Genomic DNA, 19,018 nt, shown 5'->3' on the forward strand with positions numbered 1-19,018 from the left:
TCTGAGAGTTATCTAAGGACTAAAACATTATCCATTTAAACAACACTGGTATTGCTTCCCATAATCCCTTGCTGGGAGAAGAATGATAAAAGAGACATGTGAACTGTCAGTTCCGTTGACAAGCAGAGCTTTGACACTGTCATAGTAATGGCATAATCGTATAGCTCGTAGATAATGTTTAGGCCGCGGACTGTATCTGTAAAAGAATGAACCTTACGGGATCATATTCAATTAGTTGATGAGAGCAGAACAAATACTCAGTGCCTTTGGTAGGTAACAATAATATTGCTTCTGCTTGTCATTGTTTTTTTTTCTCTTTCTAATTTGCTGAATATTAAGTCCATTACTACAGTGATTTGCCATTTGCAATCATCAAAGGGAGACTGATCAAGTTCATTTTCGGTTTTCATAAGTATTTATCAAGGTCAAAAATAACATTTATAATTAGGATTTAATTGTCAGCCCTCAGGCAATATCTCCTTTCCTCTAGTCTGGTCTTCTCCCTTGTCCTATTTAATTTGTAAGTGATAATGTATAGTCAGTATGTGAGAATCACACACACAAAAAAACCTAACATATCAGGACAGGTATCAGGACTTTCCTGATAAATCATTGAAAAAATTGACAAATTCTATTCTATTCTATTCTATTCTATTCTATTCTATTCTATTCTATTCTATTCTATTCTATTCTATTCTATTCTATTCTATTCTATTCTATTCTATTCTATTCTATTCGATTCTAGTCTAGTCTAGTCTAGTCTAGTCTAGTCTCATGAAATGTTCACCAAGGCTTATGATTTAAAATAACTGTTTTTATTTTAAGATATTTTAAGATATAATTCATTCCTGTAATGGCAAAGCTGAATTTTTAGCATCATTACTCCAGTCTTCAGTGGTTGCCTGGAGTTTTTTTACAAAAATATTATACCTCTGAATATTCTGACCAATCAGAATCAAGACCGCTTATATATTTACTCGCCATGTATATGTTGTCTTTGTTTCTCTGGAGTGTAATCAAAGCATGAGGCATGTTGCCGGAACAGATAATCATAATCACTGGGCAGATGTGATTAGTATTGAATCAGGCCTAATTAAAGAGGCAGATAGCCTCGTGATGAAACTATGGACTGGAAATGAGGGAAGACAGCATGTGCAGGGCAACTAGAGATATCACAACTTCCCGGTTCTCCCTATGAGCTGATAAGATTCTAATAAAGCCATAGCGGTGAATTACTGTGATTGTTAATTGTGTTTCAGGGCTGCTGTAAGGCTTTATTCATAAGTCAGCATCATAAACGCACTCTGCAGTACAGTTCCAGGAAAAAAGTTTCATATAACTTTCACATAAGTGAAGTCTTCATCTTTCCATTGTGCACAGCACAGCAAACCTCTCAGCCTCTTTCCACATCCCCCATGTACATTTTATGATCTTAATCAAATGCAATCTTTATCACAGTGAACACACACACACACACACACACACACACACACACACACACACACACACACACACACACACACACACACACACACACACACACACACACACACACATACACACAAAACAATTGTGTTGGATTTCCCCCCAGAAATTGCTAGTAAATTTCACAAATGATTACGCTGTAAGAAGTTATCAGTTGACTTAACTTAAAAAAGTGAGGAAACCCGTTGCGAGTAAATAAACTTTATGCGTAATTGAAAAAATTAAGTTATGTTCACACAACTTAAAATTATTAAGTAAATAAACTTCATGCATAATTGAAAATTTTTTAAACTTAATTTATTCAATTACGCATGAAGCTTACTTAATAATTTTAAGGCAACGGGTTTCCTTACTTTTTTTATGTTGTCAACTGATCACTTTTTACAGTGAACAAAGAAACTGCAAGTAACACTTTGAATTGAACATAACATTTTGAAGTAGAAAGACTGAAATAGTGTTTTTAAGTCTAGTTTGAGTGTATTTAGCTTCTGACCAAGGCTGTATCTCAATACTAGTTTTACTTGATCTTAGTGCTGCGTTCGATACTATAGATCATACATTACTCTTAGATCGACTACAAAATTATACTGGTGTTCAAGGACAAGCACTAAGCTGGTTCAAATCATACCTATCTGACCGCTACCATTTTGTCTATTTAAATGGAGAAAAATCGATCATAACTCCAGTAAACTATGGAGTGCCGCAGGGATCTGTATTAGGCCCTCTGTTATTTTCAATATATATGATGCCACTTGGAAATATTATAAGGAAACATGGAATTAGTTTCCATTGTTATGCTGATGACACTCAAATATATATTTCATCAAGGCCGGATGAAAACGCTAAATTTTCCAAATTGACAGAGTGTGTTAAAGATATAAAAGATTGGATGACGCGTAATTTTCTTTTATTAAATCCAGACAAGACAGAGGTAATACTTATCGGTTAAAAAAAACGCCCACAAAACCTCGCACAATACAACTTTAACATCATAGGATGTCCTGTTACTTTATCCTCTACAGTAAAAGACCTGGGTGTTATACTCGATTGCAACCTGTCTTTTGAAAATCATATTTCATATGTTACAAAAACAGCCTTTTTCCACCTTAGAAACATTGCTAAGGTACGTAATATGCTATCAGTTTCTGATGCAGAAAAGTTAGTTCATGCATTCATGACCTCGAGACTAGAATACTGTAATGCTTTATTAGCTGGTTGTCCTGCATCCTCAATAAACAAGCTACAGTTAGTCCAAAATGCCGCCGCTAGAGTTCTTACGAGATCAAGAAAATATGATCATATAACACCGATTTTATCATCACTGCATTGGTTACCTATAAAGTTCCGTATTAATTACAAGGTATTGCTACTGACTTATAAAGCCCTAAACGGCTTAGCTCCAGTCTATTTAACGGATCTTCTATCGCCCTATAATCCATCGCGCTCTTTAAGATCACTAAATTCAAGGCTTTTGGTCATGCCTGGCTGAAGTGATGCGACTTTAATCTAGGTATTCATATAATCCCACAGTTCAAACTACAATCCGGCCTCTAGCTCATAAATGCCAGAGGAGAACTGGCCCCCGACTGAGCCTGGGTTCTCCCAAGGTTTTTTTTTTCTCCATTAGGTCACCTGATGGAGTTTTAGGACACCATTAGGTCACTTGATGGAGTTTTTCGGTTCCTTGCCACTGTTGCCTTTGGCTTGCTCAGTTGAGGATATTTTGGGGATATTTAATTTAATTTTATCAATCAATAAATTCCTCTTGAAACAAACTTTGTTGTATTATTTTAATTTAATACTGTGAAGCTGCTTTGATACAATCTGTATTGTGAAAAGCGCTATACAAATAAATTTGACTTGACTTGACTTGACTTATTGTTTTGTAATTTTACAACAATTTTGCTACACTGTAAAAAATGGCTTTAAACATTAAACAGATTATTGTAATACATTTTACAATTTACAATTTCAGCCTTACTACTCTAAAATGTTTTGTTTAGTTCAATGTTTTACTTGCTGTTTCTTTGTAATTATTTGTGCATTTTTGAATGCAATTTCAGTGTGCTGAAGGTATAACTGGGGGCGTCCCAAACCACCTCAAACATTCTGGTTAGGTGTTTGTTCTTATATTCAGTGAATTAACCGCATACGCTACAAACATCATTTTGTAGATAATTTCAGTCTTAAGTGTTTTATCCCTTTTTGTTTGGGGAAACTGTATGTTTAAGATCATTAACGGCTGAAAATCTCCCACTGATGAGTAATGATCGAACACTGGGCATTTAGTGGTGTTTGTGGTCCTGTCCACTCATGCAAAGTGAGAGTGATGTAGGCCTAGTCAGTGACAGTTACATCAGCAATGAGTGTCATTAGAAATGCTGATCAACAATACATTGCCTCTAAAGCTGCACCGGTTTCAGACTGCATGTAAAAGCAGCGCATATGTATTTCTGATTATAACGTTACAGCATTGTGTGTGTGTGTGTGTGTGTGTGTGTGTGAACTTTTTTTGTGTGAGGAGGATTTCCTGTTATATTATCCTATTGCTTTTTTTTTTTAACTCAACATGCTTGTCTTTTATGGTTTTAGTATTTGGTTTCTAAATGTGTCTTGAATTTCTATGGTTTCTCAGTTCACCTCACAAAACACATAGTGTGGTCTGTCGTATACAAACCGTGTTTATCTTTTGTTGCAGGAAAACTCGCAGCACATGTTGGCATCTGCCTAATTTGAGGGAACTTTGTCAAAACACAGTAGACTGGGATTGGTCCCACAAACTTTGACATCAGCCTCTGCTGTTGCCCATCTGTTTGTCCTCTTGACTTTAGATCCATAGCAGCAGCTGGCATTGTTCTGGTGACCCAGCTGGGAAAAAGGTGCAGTGCAGTATAGACATGAATCTGGAGCACAACTGGTCATTTTTAACAAGAGTCCTGGTGTTCTGGAGCATGTCCCCTCAAGCAGCTGCAGTCATGGGTAGACTCAGTTTCCCGTTAACAATTGAAAGGCTGGCATCCAGACGCACACTCACATGTGGCTTTTGAGTCTAAGTTAATGGTTTCTGTGTGCTGGATGTATTTTAGAAAGGGAAAAAGGGAATATACGCATCAACGAAGTACATTAACATTGACTGTGTCCCTCCACTTAATGTGATATTTTAGTAATGTCCAGGACAGCTACCCATGCTGAAACCTTCTAGGCAACAAAACAGAAAATTTGCTTTGTCACTGCATTAGACTACTGGATGTTTGGTAACTTTGGTTAGACTTTACAATTAGGTTCCATTTTTGTTTCAACAATAGTTAACTGCATTAGTTAACAACAATGAAAAATACTTCTAAAATACCAGGGGTGGTAGTGGCGCAGTGGATAAGACACATGCCTTTGGTGTGAGAGACCCGGGTTCGAATCCACTGTGAGACACCAATGTGTCCCTGAGCAAGACACTTAACCCCTAGTTGCTCCAGAGGCGTGCGACCTCTGACATATATAGCAATTGTAAGTCGCTTTGGATAAAAAGCGTCAGCTAAAATGAATAAATGTAAAGCATTTAATAATCTTAGTTTGTGTTATTTTCAATATTTACTAATAAATTATTCCAAATTAAAAGTTGTGTCTTTTAACATTATTTCATAGACTTGAGCTAACATGAACTAATATTTTTTTTATATTAACGTCATGTATGAATGTTACCAAATATTTATAAATACGGTAACAAATGCATTGCTCATTTGTTAAGGCCTGTTCACACCAAGAATGATAACTATAAGGATAACAATAACTATATTAGTGTCCACACCAACGAACGGTAACACTCCGTTTATTCTCAGCGCGTGCTGTAGTTTTTGTCATCTGCCACTTTAAATGCTTGAGCTCTTTCAAACAGGATGGATTCTGATTGGCTGCCAATGTTTTTATTGTTCGTCAGCTGGAGAAAAAAAAATCGTGTCATATTCCAATGATATTGTGTCTCTGTGCCATTTTTATAGTTGTGGTGTAAACTCTGCAACACATTTAAAAAAATATATTTATTACTATTTTAGAACTATATCTTTATTTTTATCATTATCGTTATAGTTATCGTTCTTGGTGCAATAAATAACATTAACTAATGGGACCTTATTGTAAAGTTTTACCAACAGGTTTTTTTCTGATAAATGTCACAAATTTGGTTATTTGATTTTTAATAGTGCTGAATCTTATAAATTTCATCTTCATTTTAGTCCTACAACTTTTTTGTTGGACTAAATCTACAGTTCCACAGTCAAAATCTCTGCAAATACATATAACCTTTGTGGTTATTGTGGTATTATGATATAAATGCTAAATATTATGTATAAATTGTGTTTATGTTATTGGTTCCATCCACATCTTCCATTGAAACTTTCACAGCCTCTTATATGCATCAATGTGCCATTTTCCAGCTACAGCTCTTCATGTGGTCAATGTTTTTGGAGTTTAATGACCCTCAGAGGTGTAATGTAAGGGAAGATTTTAATGGACCCTCACTTGAGACCGTCTGCAAGGAGCTGCATTTGTAGACCAGAGTTTGTCTGCCTGACTAATTTTAACCTCGATTCCAAGTAGACCCTCTGTCATTTGTCTTTGGCTGAAAGAACTGCTTTTAAAATGCGATCATGTTCCTGCTTGGAGACTTACGCCTTTCCTTACTCCTTGTCCCCCCTCCTTATCCCTCTTCTTTATCCCTCTTCTTTTTTGACCTACAGCAGTTTGTCTGCAGGGCTGGCTGCTCTTAGTTGTTCTTGTTATGTCTCTGTGCAGATACCAAGGCAAACAGAAGAATTGATGTTATTGGGTTTTTCTATCCTGCAGTCTTTTACCTTAGTCTCTAGAGGCAAAACCATGTTCTTTTCTGTTAACTCTTTCAAAGGGTACTGCACTGACTGTGTGTGTGTGTGTGTGTGTGTGTGTGTGTGTGTGTGTGTGTGTGTGTGTGTGTGTGTGTGTGTGTGTGTGTGTGTGTGTGTGTGTGTGTGTGTGTGTGTGTGTGTGTGTGTGTGTGTGTGTGTGTGTGTGTGTGTGTGTACATCTACTGTACGTCTGAGGGCCAGGGTTTTGTTTTAGTGGAAAACTACCAAACAAAAGCAAATTTCACCCAAAAGGACACTAAAACGTAAAATCATCTACATTTTGAGATATGTTTAATAATTAATATTAAATAATTCATGAAAATGTAAATGGTCCACGTGGCACAATTTTTATTTTTATTTGAACATCCATTCATTATAATAATGATAATCATAGTAATACAATTATTACTTTATTATTATTAATTGTAATAATAATATTGTTATTGTTGTTTTCATTTAGGATTTTTTCTTCATGATGGTGTCACCCTGACATTTCTGACTTTAACTTCCCCGAAAAATATCAAAATTAATTTTAACATAGAAAAAAAAACATGCTCATCATAGAAGAGGTCAAGTCTTTGTATGGATGAACAGCATTTTAAAATATTTGAATATATCAGCTAAAAAGCTACTAAAGATTTGCATCACGCAACTCATTTACATTTTCATTAATTATATAGTATGTTCATTAAGAAATGTCAAAATGTAGATTTATTTATTTATTTATGGAAAATATTTTTTTTAACACTGCATTAATATTTTACATTTAAATTTTGCCTGCAAAATTACAGCTAAGTGGTGCAACCAACATAAAGAAAAATGGTATCAATGTTTTTCAAAAACATGGATGTAAAGGGTACATTTCTAAGGACTTTGCACATGTGTTTTAAACTGTATTATTCCTTCCGTTTTTTACTGTTTTATACTGGTTTCCACTCTAAATATCCTCTGAATATGTGTTTGAGGGCCAGTCTTCTGTGCAAAACTGCTGCATTTTAAGTTAGTCTTCTTCATAGCTTGCTGCTGACCGTTTTCCAGTCTAACTGTGTGTGTGTGTGTGTGTGTGTTTTGCAGGAAACAAGAGCTGCTGACCATCTCCAGTGTGCCTCTGGGAGAATGTCCACCCTCACCTCCCCGCACTGCACCACCCACCATGAAGGTGAGTGCTGTGGTCCCACATTCACACACAACACAAGCGTCGCTCTATTAGCTGCTGCTAGCTGAAAACTGGTGCATTCATCTCTCAGTCACACTTCTTTACTAAATTAACCTCTATTAGCGTAATAGCATGAGAAAGTGAGAATGCCCTTTGTAGCATGCTATATAAAATGACCCTCATTTCTCTACAGAAATGTCAACATGCTCATTACATAATGTCTCTAACCGACTTAGACATGCACATTAACCTGCGGTGCTGTCTGTGAAGGTACATGCGGTGTGTTTGAGGTAAAGCTTTTCATTCAAGGTTACCTCTAAATGTAATTCTAATTCATTTGGACTGAGAAATCCATTTTCTTCGGAGCATTAAGGTCCCATTGAGATCGCACAGTATCGCTATCTCTTTTATATGTGCAACAGCCTCGAGGGTCTGGAAAGATTTTCTGTCTTGTTTAAAAGTGGTACAGAGTTCAGAGATGGATTGTGTGGCGTGAGCGGAGCACAGTCGGTGTCACCTTGAAATGAGACACAATTGCCGAAAAATCAGAAGAGGAGGGAGAGAGGTGGGTGTTTATGCGGGAAGGCAGGGCAAAAGGCCGAGGTGTCAGGCGTGATATTAAGATGAGAAGACATGAAGTCGAACTCAGAGGTCATGATCCTGTTAGCCAGTGCTTTAATTATGTAGATCATTTCTCATATGGACTGATTAAATGTCTGAAGCACACAGAACTAGTTGAACATTATACTTGAAATTTATTAAGGTCTCCATCAGGTGTTTCATTATCACCTGCTATTTTTTATTTATTTAAATATTTCTTGTTTTCCCTTTTTTTTAAAAAGAACTTTAATTTCTTTGCCTCTCTTCTGAGCATCTTGTAAATTCTGTCATCATTTACTTAAGTGGTTTCCCTATACTATGACAGTCAATGGGGTCCAATGTTATTTTGACACCATTGATTTTCATTGTATGGACAAAAATAGTTGAAATCAAACGTTCTTCAATCTTCTTTTATGTCCCACAGAAGAAAATAAGTCATGAAAATATGAAATGACATGAAGGTACTGGTTAAAAGTTTGGGGTCAGTAATAATTTTCATCATATTAGAATGATTTCTAAAGGATCATGTGACACTGAAGACTGGAGTAATGATGCTGAAAATTCAGCTAAATTCAGCAATAAATTGAAATAATATTTCACAATATTACTATTTTACTGTTCTTTTGATCATATAAATGAAATATGCCTTGTTAAGCATAAGAGACTCATCATTATAAATCATTATAAAATCTTACCAACCCTTCCCGAAATCTAGTTTTAGTTTGTACTGCACTAATCCTAAAATATATTTGTCATATAAAACTCACATAGCCAGTTTTTTTCCTGTTCTAACCTTGTCCTTAGACTACTGAGTCACTTTACACATTACAGGGAAATGTTTGCAGGACACACGTTAACACAACACAATGTACTGTACTGTACCTCTTTTTAGGTTTAGCTATCCTTGTAGGGACATTTGGTCCACACAATGTAGCCAAAACTACCTCTCACACACACACACACACACACACACGCACACGCACACACACACGCACACGCACACGCACACACAAACTAAAAACACTCCCACAATGTGCAAAGACTCCATTAACACCTGTGTTTGGGTGTAAACAATACAGTTAGTAAGGACATATTAATCTGTATGTGTACATGTCTTTTTAAGATCTATAATTATGTTTTGTTCACACAGTTAGTGGCCACTCCCAATGTAAACCCAGAGCCTAAAGAAGAAAAGAGGAAAGGGAGGACAGCGAGTGTGTGTGGATGTGATAAGCTCTCTTGAACAGTGGCTCAGCTGTTGGTCATATTCAAAGCAGAACTAACTACAAAATGAGAGAACTTAACTCATAAGTAAAGACACACTGGTAGGACCAGTTTTAGGGTGCGGACTTGGTCATCCTCTTCCGGTTTTGTGCTACTGAAAGCGTTTGCAAAGAGAAACACAGCTAATCTGAGGAGAGAGGTATGATCGCCTGTATTACGCACTGTGACGGGGGAAACAGAATGTGAGAGGTATTAGCCTGGATGTGTGTTTATTATTGATGAAGCTTTATTCATTCATTCTAGTGCGTCTTTGTGAAGATCTTTATGTAATATCTGTTTATTAGCCAGTATTGGACAAGAGTGTCAGATGCACATATTACCTCAATGTCTTTATTTGTGCTTCTATTTATACCTATAACTTCTTGGTCAAAACATATCTTGGCATATTCAAGTAAATATAGTGTTTATATATATATATATATTTTTTTTTTTTACATTTTACAGTAAGGTTCAATTTGTTAACATTTGCTAGTGCATTTGGTATCGTTATCATTTTTTTTGCATTTATTAATCTAAGGCATGTTAAAAGAATATTCCGGGATTAAGTTTGACAGCATTTGCTGCGTTATAGATCTGACTTGTCCTGCAAAAATCTAGGTTGCAGTTCCAATGAAAATGAATTGGGCCAATAAATGGAGGATTGATCTAATGTTAACTCATACAACCTGAAATGTTACATATTAATATCAGTGGCGTGCAGTAGTGTTCTGAAACAAGGAAGCAAAGTCCTCACAGTTTTTATTTAATTTATTTAAATAAATCAAATGTAAATTCATGTCCCAGTTACACTTAATTTTGTCACATTTTACTGGTTAAACATTACATAAAAAAGCAAACACAATTCTATATTGTAGTTTTACATTGACTATGTAATTAATGTTCTATTTATTAAAACCAAGTATTAACCTCATCAACATTTTTTAAGCATTTTTACATTTATTCCAAAATAATAACTAAAGGGAGTAACAATTTAAACAATAACAATTTAAAAAATATAAAATATCACGGAAACGAAGATTTGTCTTTAATTTCACCAAGCTAATTGCTCACTAAAAAACCCCCACAGTCATCATGTTTTCAGGCCATTTCAAGTTTGATTTTGACGTGACTTAAAGCGGTGATATCTAAAGTGGGGGAGCTGTTTACTTTTTCATTAGTCGATCATTAACTCCATCATTTTGTTCATTCAGACTGATTCGTGAACACAGAACATGTATGAAAAGGCGGGATTTATCGCACAAACCAATCGCATCCCATCATAGCGCGATGGAGACATCTCACGTGACTTTCCCCCATTCATTTTAAATTACCCCCCTCCAAACCCACCACACGCTTTAGGGGGTCTTTTAAAAGTCAATTATATACACACACACACACTCTCACACATACACACACACACACATACTGTATCATGGTGTAATGTTAACTCATACAACCTGAAATGTTAAAAATTTATTCATACATGTCGTAACATTAATTTAGATTAAAGTAAAAGTAATGTATTACCTCATCGTAAAGTGTTAACAAACCCTTTGAGTCATTATAAACCAGGTTTAAATGTGTTTTATCAACTATCAATAACTTTTTGTGTCTGCTCGAGAATACTTTAGTCCCTCAGTTCATTGTATTTTGGGTGAAGCTTCAGAGATCCTTTTAATCTTGCCTGAGACAACAGTGAAACTAACAGGTTGTCGTGGCAGATAAGCTTTGTCTCTTTATAACCTTACTATGACGCCACAGGCATCATTTAAGACTATATGAATTGTTTATCATGCAGCTCTGATGTGTTTATATTTGATTTGATGTACTCGTCATCTGGGCAGGTGGGGCAGTGTCCCACCAAAATATTCATCCAAAACATAGACCTCTATATACACTGAATGAATAATAAATTGTAAGTGTGTTCAACATTATGATGATCATTTTCTTGATTATTTTAAGTCGTAAATTGAGCGGGATATATCAAAATTTAGTGTGTGGCTACGGCAGGCATTTATCATGATACTAATCGGGGAAGATGGTGCCTGTGTCCGCAGCTCTACGGCGCCCCACAGGTTTCCAATGTAAAACTGCAGCACCCTCTAATGTAGAGCCATTTGGGTAGATTTCAAACTGCCCCGCTTTTCGCGTTACCTTGCGTAAATCTCGCTCCAAATCAAGACAATATGAATTGTCTTCAGTGTACATTAGTCTTCTTCAGGTCAGTAAGATAGCACACGTATACGTCTGCAAGATCGTGAAAGACGGTCTGTTAAAGATCACTTCATCTGGAAAGCATCTGCTGTTTACTAATCTTATAGACGTCTTTAATATGTCAGTTTTAAATACATTCTAAATCATAGACATCTTAAAGACAGTTTCTTAACTCTATTTGACATCTGACAGGAAACGTATTGATGAGCAAACTCTCTAAAAAATACGTCTTCCAGATGTAAACACGCACATCAAATAGACGCCTCTGTGATGTACGTGTGCTATCAACTATAGTTGGAATGTCTGGTTTTCCTAATTAATGAAAGTGTAAATCCTTTAGTTTAAATGTGCTCTTGTGAATAGACTTTATATAGTTCTGTTTTTTCATTTTATGTTATGTTCTGAAAACAGACATGACTTTCTTTTCCTTATTGGAATTCCTCCTCAACTTAATAAGGCAATAAATTCTATATTAAGGTAATACTAGCTTTCTATGTGTGCCTGTCAATCAACATTTGAGCGCCACCCTCAGGCTGAATAACGCAAGGATATTCGATTATAAAGCTTACAAAATGTTTAACACAAACTTGCGCTAAGACCTAGAATCTGCCCTACTAATGTAATTTAGCTGCTACTGCATTGGACCGCTGACTCATGTGAATTTCTCATTCAAAAATCTCAATATTCAATAATCAAAAAGGTCAACAGGCCATTGCATTACAAAACGTTTAAAGCCTTTCCAAATATCTACACATCTTTTACTGGTTTCCTTCTTTGGCCTTGCGTTGTGCCTTAGAATTTAGGAGTTGCCCTTATGTGTCCTAATGATGTTGTGGTCTCAATCCCTCAAGGTTATTTGGGCAAAAATGCTTCAGCTGGGCTGAACTTTGTTGACTTTGTGAAGGCGAGTTGCCCTTGGATCCATGGCAGGTTAAACATTAACCGATCTGCGTTTGCTCTGTCCCACCCACCTACATCTGTTACTCTGTCTGATCATACGAATATCCTTAAACCAAAGGAATTTCTTTTGAACAAAAATCCGATTTCTTTGGGGTGGTCTGGCTCTTAACTAGCAGGGGTGCTCTGTTGAGGTAAGAGACTCTGGGTTCAGTTGAAGTATTGTGCAAGTTTATCAAGAATAGTTGAGGTTGTTTATTATAAGCCCTTCAGGTCTAGACTAAAAATTATACTTTAAATATCTGGTGCATTTCTAATATTTAATCCATAATGGTTGCACAGCCCATTGATTAAATGAGGCTGTAAAGGTTCAGTAAGTTTGATTTAGATTGAAGATGTATTATGGCTTAAGTCTTTATGGAGAAAGAGTCATTTACTGTCATTCAACATGCATTAAACATATCTCAACCCATATCACATTCCAGTGTTTATGGTATAGCACTACAAATGTGCAGTGGATTCCAGACTGTAGTTGATTTTTTAGATATGATCAGGCTTGTATATTTTGCCCTAAGACTGTGTGAGTTGGGTGTGTATTATTGAGAGCCCATTTAAAAACCATCCTAGGATGCACCTCAAGTTGATTGAGAGATTGTCCAAAGTGAGCAGAGCTGTCCAGAAATTATTTCGTGACCATTACATGTTACTTTTAAAATGTAAAAAAAAAATTGTTTCATTTATTTAATTATTGTATTTGTAAAATGGAGTATTTTATAAAAGTATTTTAAAGTTATTTAGTTAATTTTTTGTATTTTTTAAATAACTGTAAATAATTATTTTTTCATAGTATTTTTTATTTTTTATTTTTTTGATTAGGGATGCACAATAAATCAGTTCCAGGTTTATTTTATTTTATCTTATATTTAATTGAGAATGCTCATTTTACCTATTTATTTACATGTAGATTGTCTTTGCCATCATTTAATAATGACTTAACTTTAATCTTTAAAAGCACTACTAATTTTTAATACTGTTAAATGTATTATTTAAAATCTCAAAATATCCAAATTTTCATATTGTAAATGTCTAATGTTTTGATGCATCTGTAGAATCTACAACTATTGATATTGGTTTTTAGTGTTTTATTGATTGTTTAATAAAAAAAATAAAAAGTAGAAATGTAATATCTGACATTTATCTTTTATCATCCATTACATGAAAATAATTATCGGAATTTTATTGGACAGACTTTTAATAATGGTGCATCCCAAGTTTTATTGTCTTTACTGCTAAAATGGAAAAGTAATAATAAAAAATAAGTGGTGTCAAAATTAACCTGTTCTTAGGAATATTTCTTTCTTGATTCTACAATTTCCTTCCAGATAAAAAAAAAAAAAAAAAAAAAAAATTAACATATTGGTTTGATGTAAATATCACCACAAAACGATGTAAATTTAGACATTCAAATACTGACTTATCTCAATTTATATTTCTTTCCCAGTCGGCGGAGTTCTTCGACATGCTGGAAAGGATGCAGGTAAGACTCCTTCCATTATTCAGATGATCTTATAAGTGCATGTCGCTCTTTAAGATTCCTGTAATAACAGTATTCCTCCACTAACTTTGTAATTAGGCTGAAGAGCATTTTACTGTATAATAATATAACAATCACTGCATATTTTTGACCTTGAGTGCTGGCTAAGTGTTCTCTCTCCAGTGGACCACCAATCATCAGTTATTCTGAATGAATAATTACACATTTCGGCTCATTTGACAAAGCAGTAATTTGGCCAGAACTTTTCTCTGTGGTCAGTCTTTGGGTTGGGTTTTTTATAGGAACCCCACTGGGTGAGAGACTGGGAACAGGACACACTGACCTGTTATATAACAGTTGTGGTGTCATTGTGTGTATGTTTGTGAGGGTGTGTAGATGATGGGCAGCAGGCAGCTAAAGATCAGCCGATCAATATGCTGAGGCAGAAGCGTGGTATCTTAGTCGGGTGTTATTAAAGCCCTCGGTCTTCTTGACCAGATCTCTGTATGAGTGACAGATCGATGGTTTGTCTGAAGGGCCGATGTCTCTCTCCATCACATGCACTTGTGATGTTCTCGATCAAATACGAAGGTGTTTAGGTGTGTCTTAGTCAGGTCCATTCTGTAGCATGTACAGAGCCCAAGGAATTGGCCTTTTCCTACTTTCTTTTTCTAAAAGAGATTTTGTTTTTAATTACATTCCTAGGGCCAGATTTACTAAACAGGGCACTTTTGCGTGAGAGCGCAATCCCAATAAAGTGCCGATGGGAGTGGAAAGTTCTTCGCGTGATCTACTGCGATGCGCAAATGAAAGAACACAGACGCTGTCGGATCATTTCCATAATGACCAACCAAGAGCAGAGCAAATTAAGACATGCTTTTTTGGGTGGTAAATAATGGCGCAAATACCAGTATATTGACATGCGCAAGCCTTAATAAATCCCCCTGCATGATTCATTTAAATACATGATTCATTTAAATACTCTCCTCCCATAAATTTTGTGTCTGAAAGGGATACTCCTACAAATGCATATGCAATAAGGTCAGCCGCAAAAATAACCCTGTCCAAGCCTTTTTAGCTCATTTTTTTCACTGCGTGCCTTTTCTAGTTTTTTAATGCCAAAAGAGGGTTTTCGCTGGAGCAAGCTCTTAGTAAATCTGGCCCCTAATGTCTATGAAAGGGAAACAATGCCACGAACTTTTAAGAACTGAACAGGAATAAAATTTGAAGAAACTTATTTTTTGTTTAATTTTATTTAACTTAAAAATTTTGACTTTTAATGTTTTAATTTCTAAATAAAGTTCATTAATTAAAATGTATATTTAAATTAATCAAAATAAATATTATGTAATTTTAATGAATACAATTCTTTCTTCCTACACACGCTGGATCATTCACTGGAAACTGAAAGTAACTCTTTAAAATTTACTCTTTGAATTCTTGCACCCGGGAACACCATTCAACACCATTATAACTAAAAGTTTGCTAAGAAGTATTTCCTACTAAAGCAAGGCGGTGTTTTACTCTGGTAAGCGTATCTGTAGCAGACTGGGTGGGAGTGGCCTTGGACAAAAACATGCCCAGTGCATTATGGGTGTTGAAGTTTTCCTATTTGTCAAAAGGGAAAACAGCAGCCTTTTTTTCTCTGTTCTCAGCTAGCACCGATTTCAAAACATTCGTACCTTTCTACTATATAGGCAGCCAAGTTTTATTAAAAGCCCATTTTGCCAGCACTGAAGCACCCCTTTAACTGTTAACAGCTAAAATGAAGATTGTCAATGGTGTGTTATACAGCCCCATTGGGAATATATCAGTTACCTTTATTGAGTCACCTCGTAATCATCAAAATAATTGCCATCGATGTCCCAATATTCAGATTCTCAATAAAGGGAACTAAGAAGCAAATTTAGACACAGCTTTAGCCTCATCACAGCTAAGAGCCAAACATTATAAAGGTTTCAAACTGAACAAGAGATTCTGCCTTTATTCATCTCTAGGCAACTGTTTTTCCTAGACTAACAGGAAACAGTTTACCAGGGGAACCACAGTTTTTGACCAAATATCTTGATATTAGCCACCATAGTGTTATTAAAACAATTTTAAAATGGGGGAAAAAAGGACAAAAAGGTTTGGAAGACTCCATTGACTATAAACATAGCTGTTTTAGTGTGTCATGCATTCTTCCTCTTCCACTCTCTTCTGCTTACCTGGACACGGCAGATTCCCAAAACTGAGGAGACTAAGAGAACCAAGGTTGGGCTGGTATTCTGAACGTGTTTGTGTATTTTGTGTCTGTAAGTGCATGCGTGTGAGTGGGAGAGTTGTGTGTGTATAATATCTTCTTCTTCAGTCTTTTCTTCTCTATAAATATTCTGATAAATATCAGCCACAGTCTGGAGTTTCACAACATCAATCCACATCAATCATTTTGAAGTATTTTTGTACATTTAGTGATGTAAAGGTCAGTGTTGATGGCCATCAGACGTTACCAGAGAGTCCAAATGCAGACTTAAAAACCTTTATATCTCATATATGATTATAGGAATGCAAGCAGAGAATAATCAGATGCCTTTTTTTGTTGCAGCTGTTTTGTTTTTTATCAGTCATATTGTGTTGTGGATATTATTTCTCTATCCTGCTCTTGGGATGCTCTCATTGCAATAAACAGACTGTAATTTGCGCAGTTGGCTCTACGGTGTTATCCTAAGATCAAATTTATTTTTCTCTCCTACAGGATGACTACATCCCTTACCCCCGGATTGAGGATGTGAGTCCTTACACACACACACACACACACACACACACACACACACACACACACACACACACACACAATCATGCCTATAGTTATATGTACTGTATATTATTATGTTCTTGTTTTAGCAAATCAGCTCAAGAGAGTTTTCATTATGCACAAGTATTTTAGGACCGAAAGGAACTGATTGTCTCTATTTATTATACAGCTCTCTGGATTACTAATACTGATTGGTCAATCACTGTGTTCTGCATTTTGATAGGTTTGCAAAATGATTTGCTAAGCTCAAGCTGTTGTCCCTGACAACAAATCTCATTTACTCTGCTACACAGAAAAAAATGGTAACCTTAAATGATATAATCTAAATTAACTGGTTTTATTGAAGTCAAAAATATAATTTAATATATCTGAAAGTACATTAATTTATTCCAATAAAGTTATAGATCTTTTTGTTTTTTTTAAAGCAGGTAGAAATCGCTCTTTAAAGGTATAGCGGAGGATCTTTCCAAATTTTAGATAAGACCCGCCCTCTCCACTTTTTGAAAAGTTTGATTGATTCACCAGAATGATTGACAATTAGGAGGACCAATAGTTTAGACTACCCACCAGGAAGTAAAACATCCTCCGCTATACCTTTAAGTTAACAATCGCAGGTTACCACTTTTTACAATGTTTTTATTTTTCCATAGTTTTCATAGGTAGCTATTGTAAGGGCCGCTCAATTGGCCCAACGACAGTTTCTGATAAGCGGGTGAAGGTTTAATTTAAGGTTAAGGTTTAATTGAATTACCTCTTTGTTTCATCTAACTCCAAAAATGAAAAAGGTTTAATTGAACATGGTCAGATGTTAATCATTACATTTAGGTGAACTTTTTGTTAAAATTACACTCGTTCATCCGGATTCCTATAACACTATAACACGCACCGGCCGGGTATACATAATCACAAGCTCGTCAGTCTCGGTCATTAGACAGAGGCGATTGACCAATATCCTAGATGGCTGTATATCAAGCTGACCAACTTAACTACTTCTAATGGTAACTTTTTATAATCATGCCGTGGTTTCCCATGTACACTTAGTTAGAATAATACTAAATAATAATCAGAGGTTGAGGCTCACCCCTATTTAGATTGGTCTTACAACACTCTGTTGTTCTAAACGGAAAACCCATTATTAGCCTCTACAGTCTAAGTATACATGACTAATGCCAATGTGTCAGTCGGATCTTTAAAACTTCAGTCGGTGTGCTTCTCTGCTCCACCTAAGCTGAATTTCAGTCCGTTTACTAACCTGAGTGTAGAATTGTGATGTTATGGATTTAACGTAATCTACTAGAGTTAATAATTTCAGAGTAAATCAGGATATATCCAAATGTAACAATTTATTATTAGTCAGGTACATGTATCATGCCAATTACATAATCAATTCAAAGATAATCAATACAATAACACTGTAATAGATCCACTGAAGACAAGTTGTAGAGAACCCATGTGCTATTCACACATAACATAACAAGAGCAAGATCAAACATAAAACAAAAGCATGGCGTGGCGTGGCATGAACAAAACATAAACGTGGACATGGAGCTTCCCATTAATGGTTACACAAACAAAACTTGACAAAGACACATGGCAAACATGAGGGCTTAAATACACACAAGACTAATGACAAGACAAGGGACACCTGTGAACAATGACACAATGAACCAATGACAACATGACACATCGGACAAGGGAACACATGGCAGGACTAGAACAGGGATCACATGACAGACATGAAACAGGAACATGAAACATAACCAACTTACACTATGATAATAGCATTCATTAATAACGTCAACATTGCTATTAATCGTTTAAAATTACACATGAAATTGATCAAAAGTGACAGTAAAAACATTTGTTACAAAATATTTCTATTAAAAAAATGCTGTTCTTTTGGACTTTCTACTCATCAAAGAATTCTGAAAATAAATAAAAAAGCAGCACAACTTTTTTTTTTACATTGATAATAATCAAAAATGTTTCTTGAGCACCAAATCAACATATTAGAATGATTTCTGAAGGATCATGTGACACTGAAGACCGGAGTAATGATGCTGAAAATTCAGCTTTGCCAGCACAGTAATAAATTACAGTTTAAAATAATACAAAATTAGTTTACACTACTCTCATAAGAGTATTAGTAGACTGTAGTAGACTGTTAGGTAGGGCTAGGTGTTAGGGTTCAGGTTTGTAGA

General features: G+C 35.6%; 1 protein-coding gene and 1 long non-coding RNA gene across 9 annotated transcripts in view; both read left to right on the plus strand.

Moving 5' to 3' along the window:
• rap1gap2a (RAP1 GTPase activating protein 2a) overlaps positions 1-19,018 on the plus strand; it is an 80,684-nt gene that overhangs the window by 49,166 nt on the left and 12,500 nt on the right. For 5 of the 8 annotated variants that reach the window (XM_082179712.1, XM_082179711.1, XM_082179710.1 and 2 more), the window contains 3 exons: positions 7,434-7,518; positions 13,991-14,026; positions 16,758-16,790. In XM_082179712.1, the coding sequence (XP_082035838.1) occupies positions 7,513-7,518; positions 13,991-14,026; positions 16,758-16,790 (75 nt within the window). In that variant the 5' untranslated portion in view covers positions 7,434-7,512. Of the gene's footprint in view, positions 1-7,433; positions 7,519-8,713; positions 9,589-11,896; positions 12,684-13,990; positions 14,027-16,757; positions 16,791-19,018 lie in introns of those variants that run through there. The other 3 variants (XM_082179713.1, XM_082179714.1, XM_082179715.1) reach the window with 3 other exon arrangements.
• LOC309506170 lies at positions 3,016-3,359 on the plus strand. Its single transcript, XR_014208672.1, has 2 exons — positions 3,016-3,112; positions 3,144-3,359. It is a non-coding gene; the product is annotated as an uncharacterized lncRNA (long non-coding RNA).

The sequence above is a fragment of the Leuciscus leuciscus genome (assembly GCF_965113295.1).
Source record: "Leuciscus leuciscus genome assembly, chromosome: 9".
Taxonomy (NCBI): Eukaryota; Metazoa; Chordata; class Actinopteri; order Cypriniformes; family Leuciscidae; genus Leuciscus; species Leuciscus leuciscus.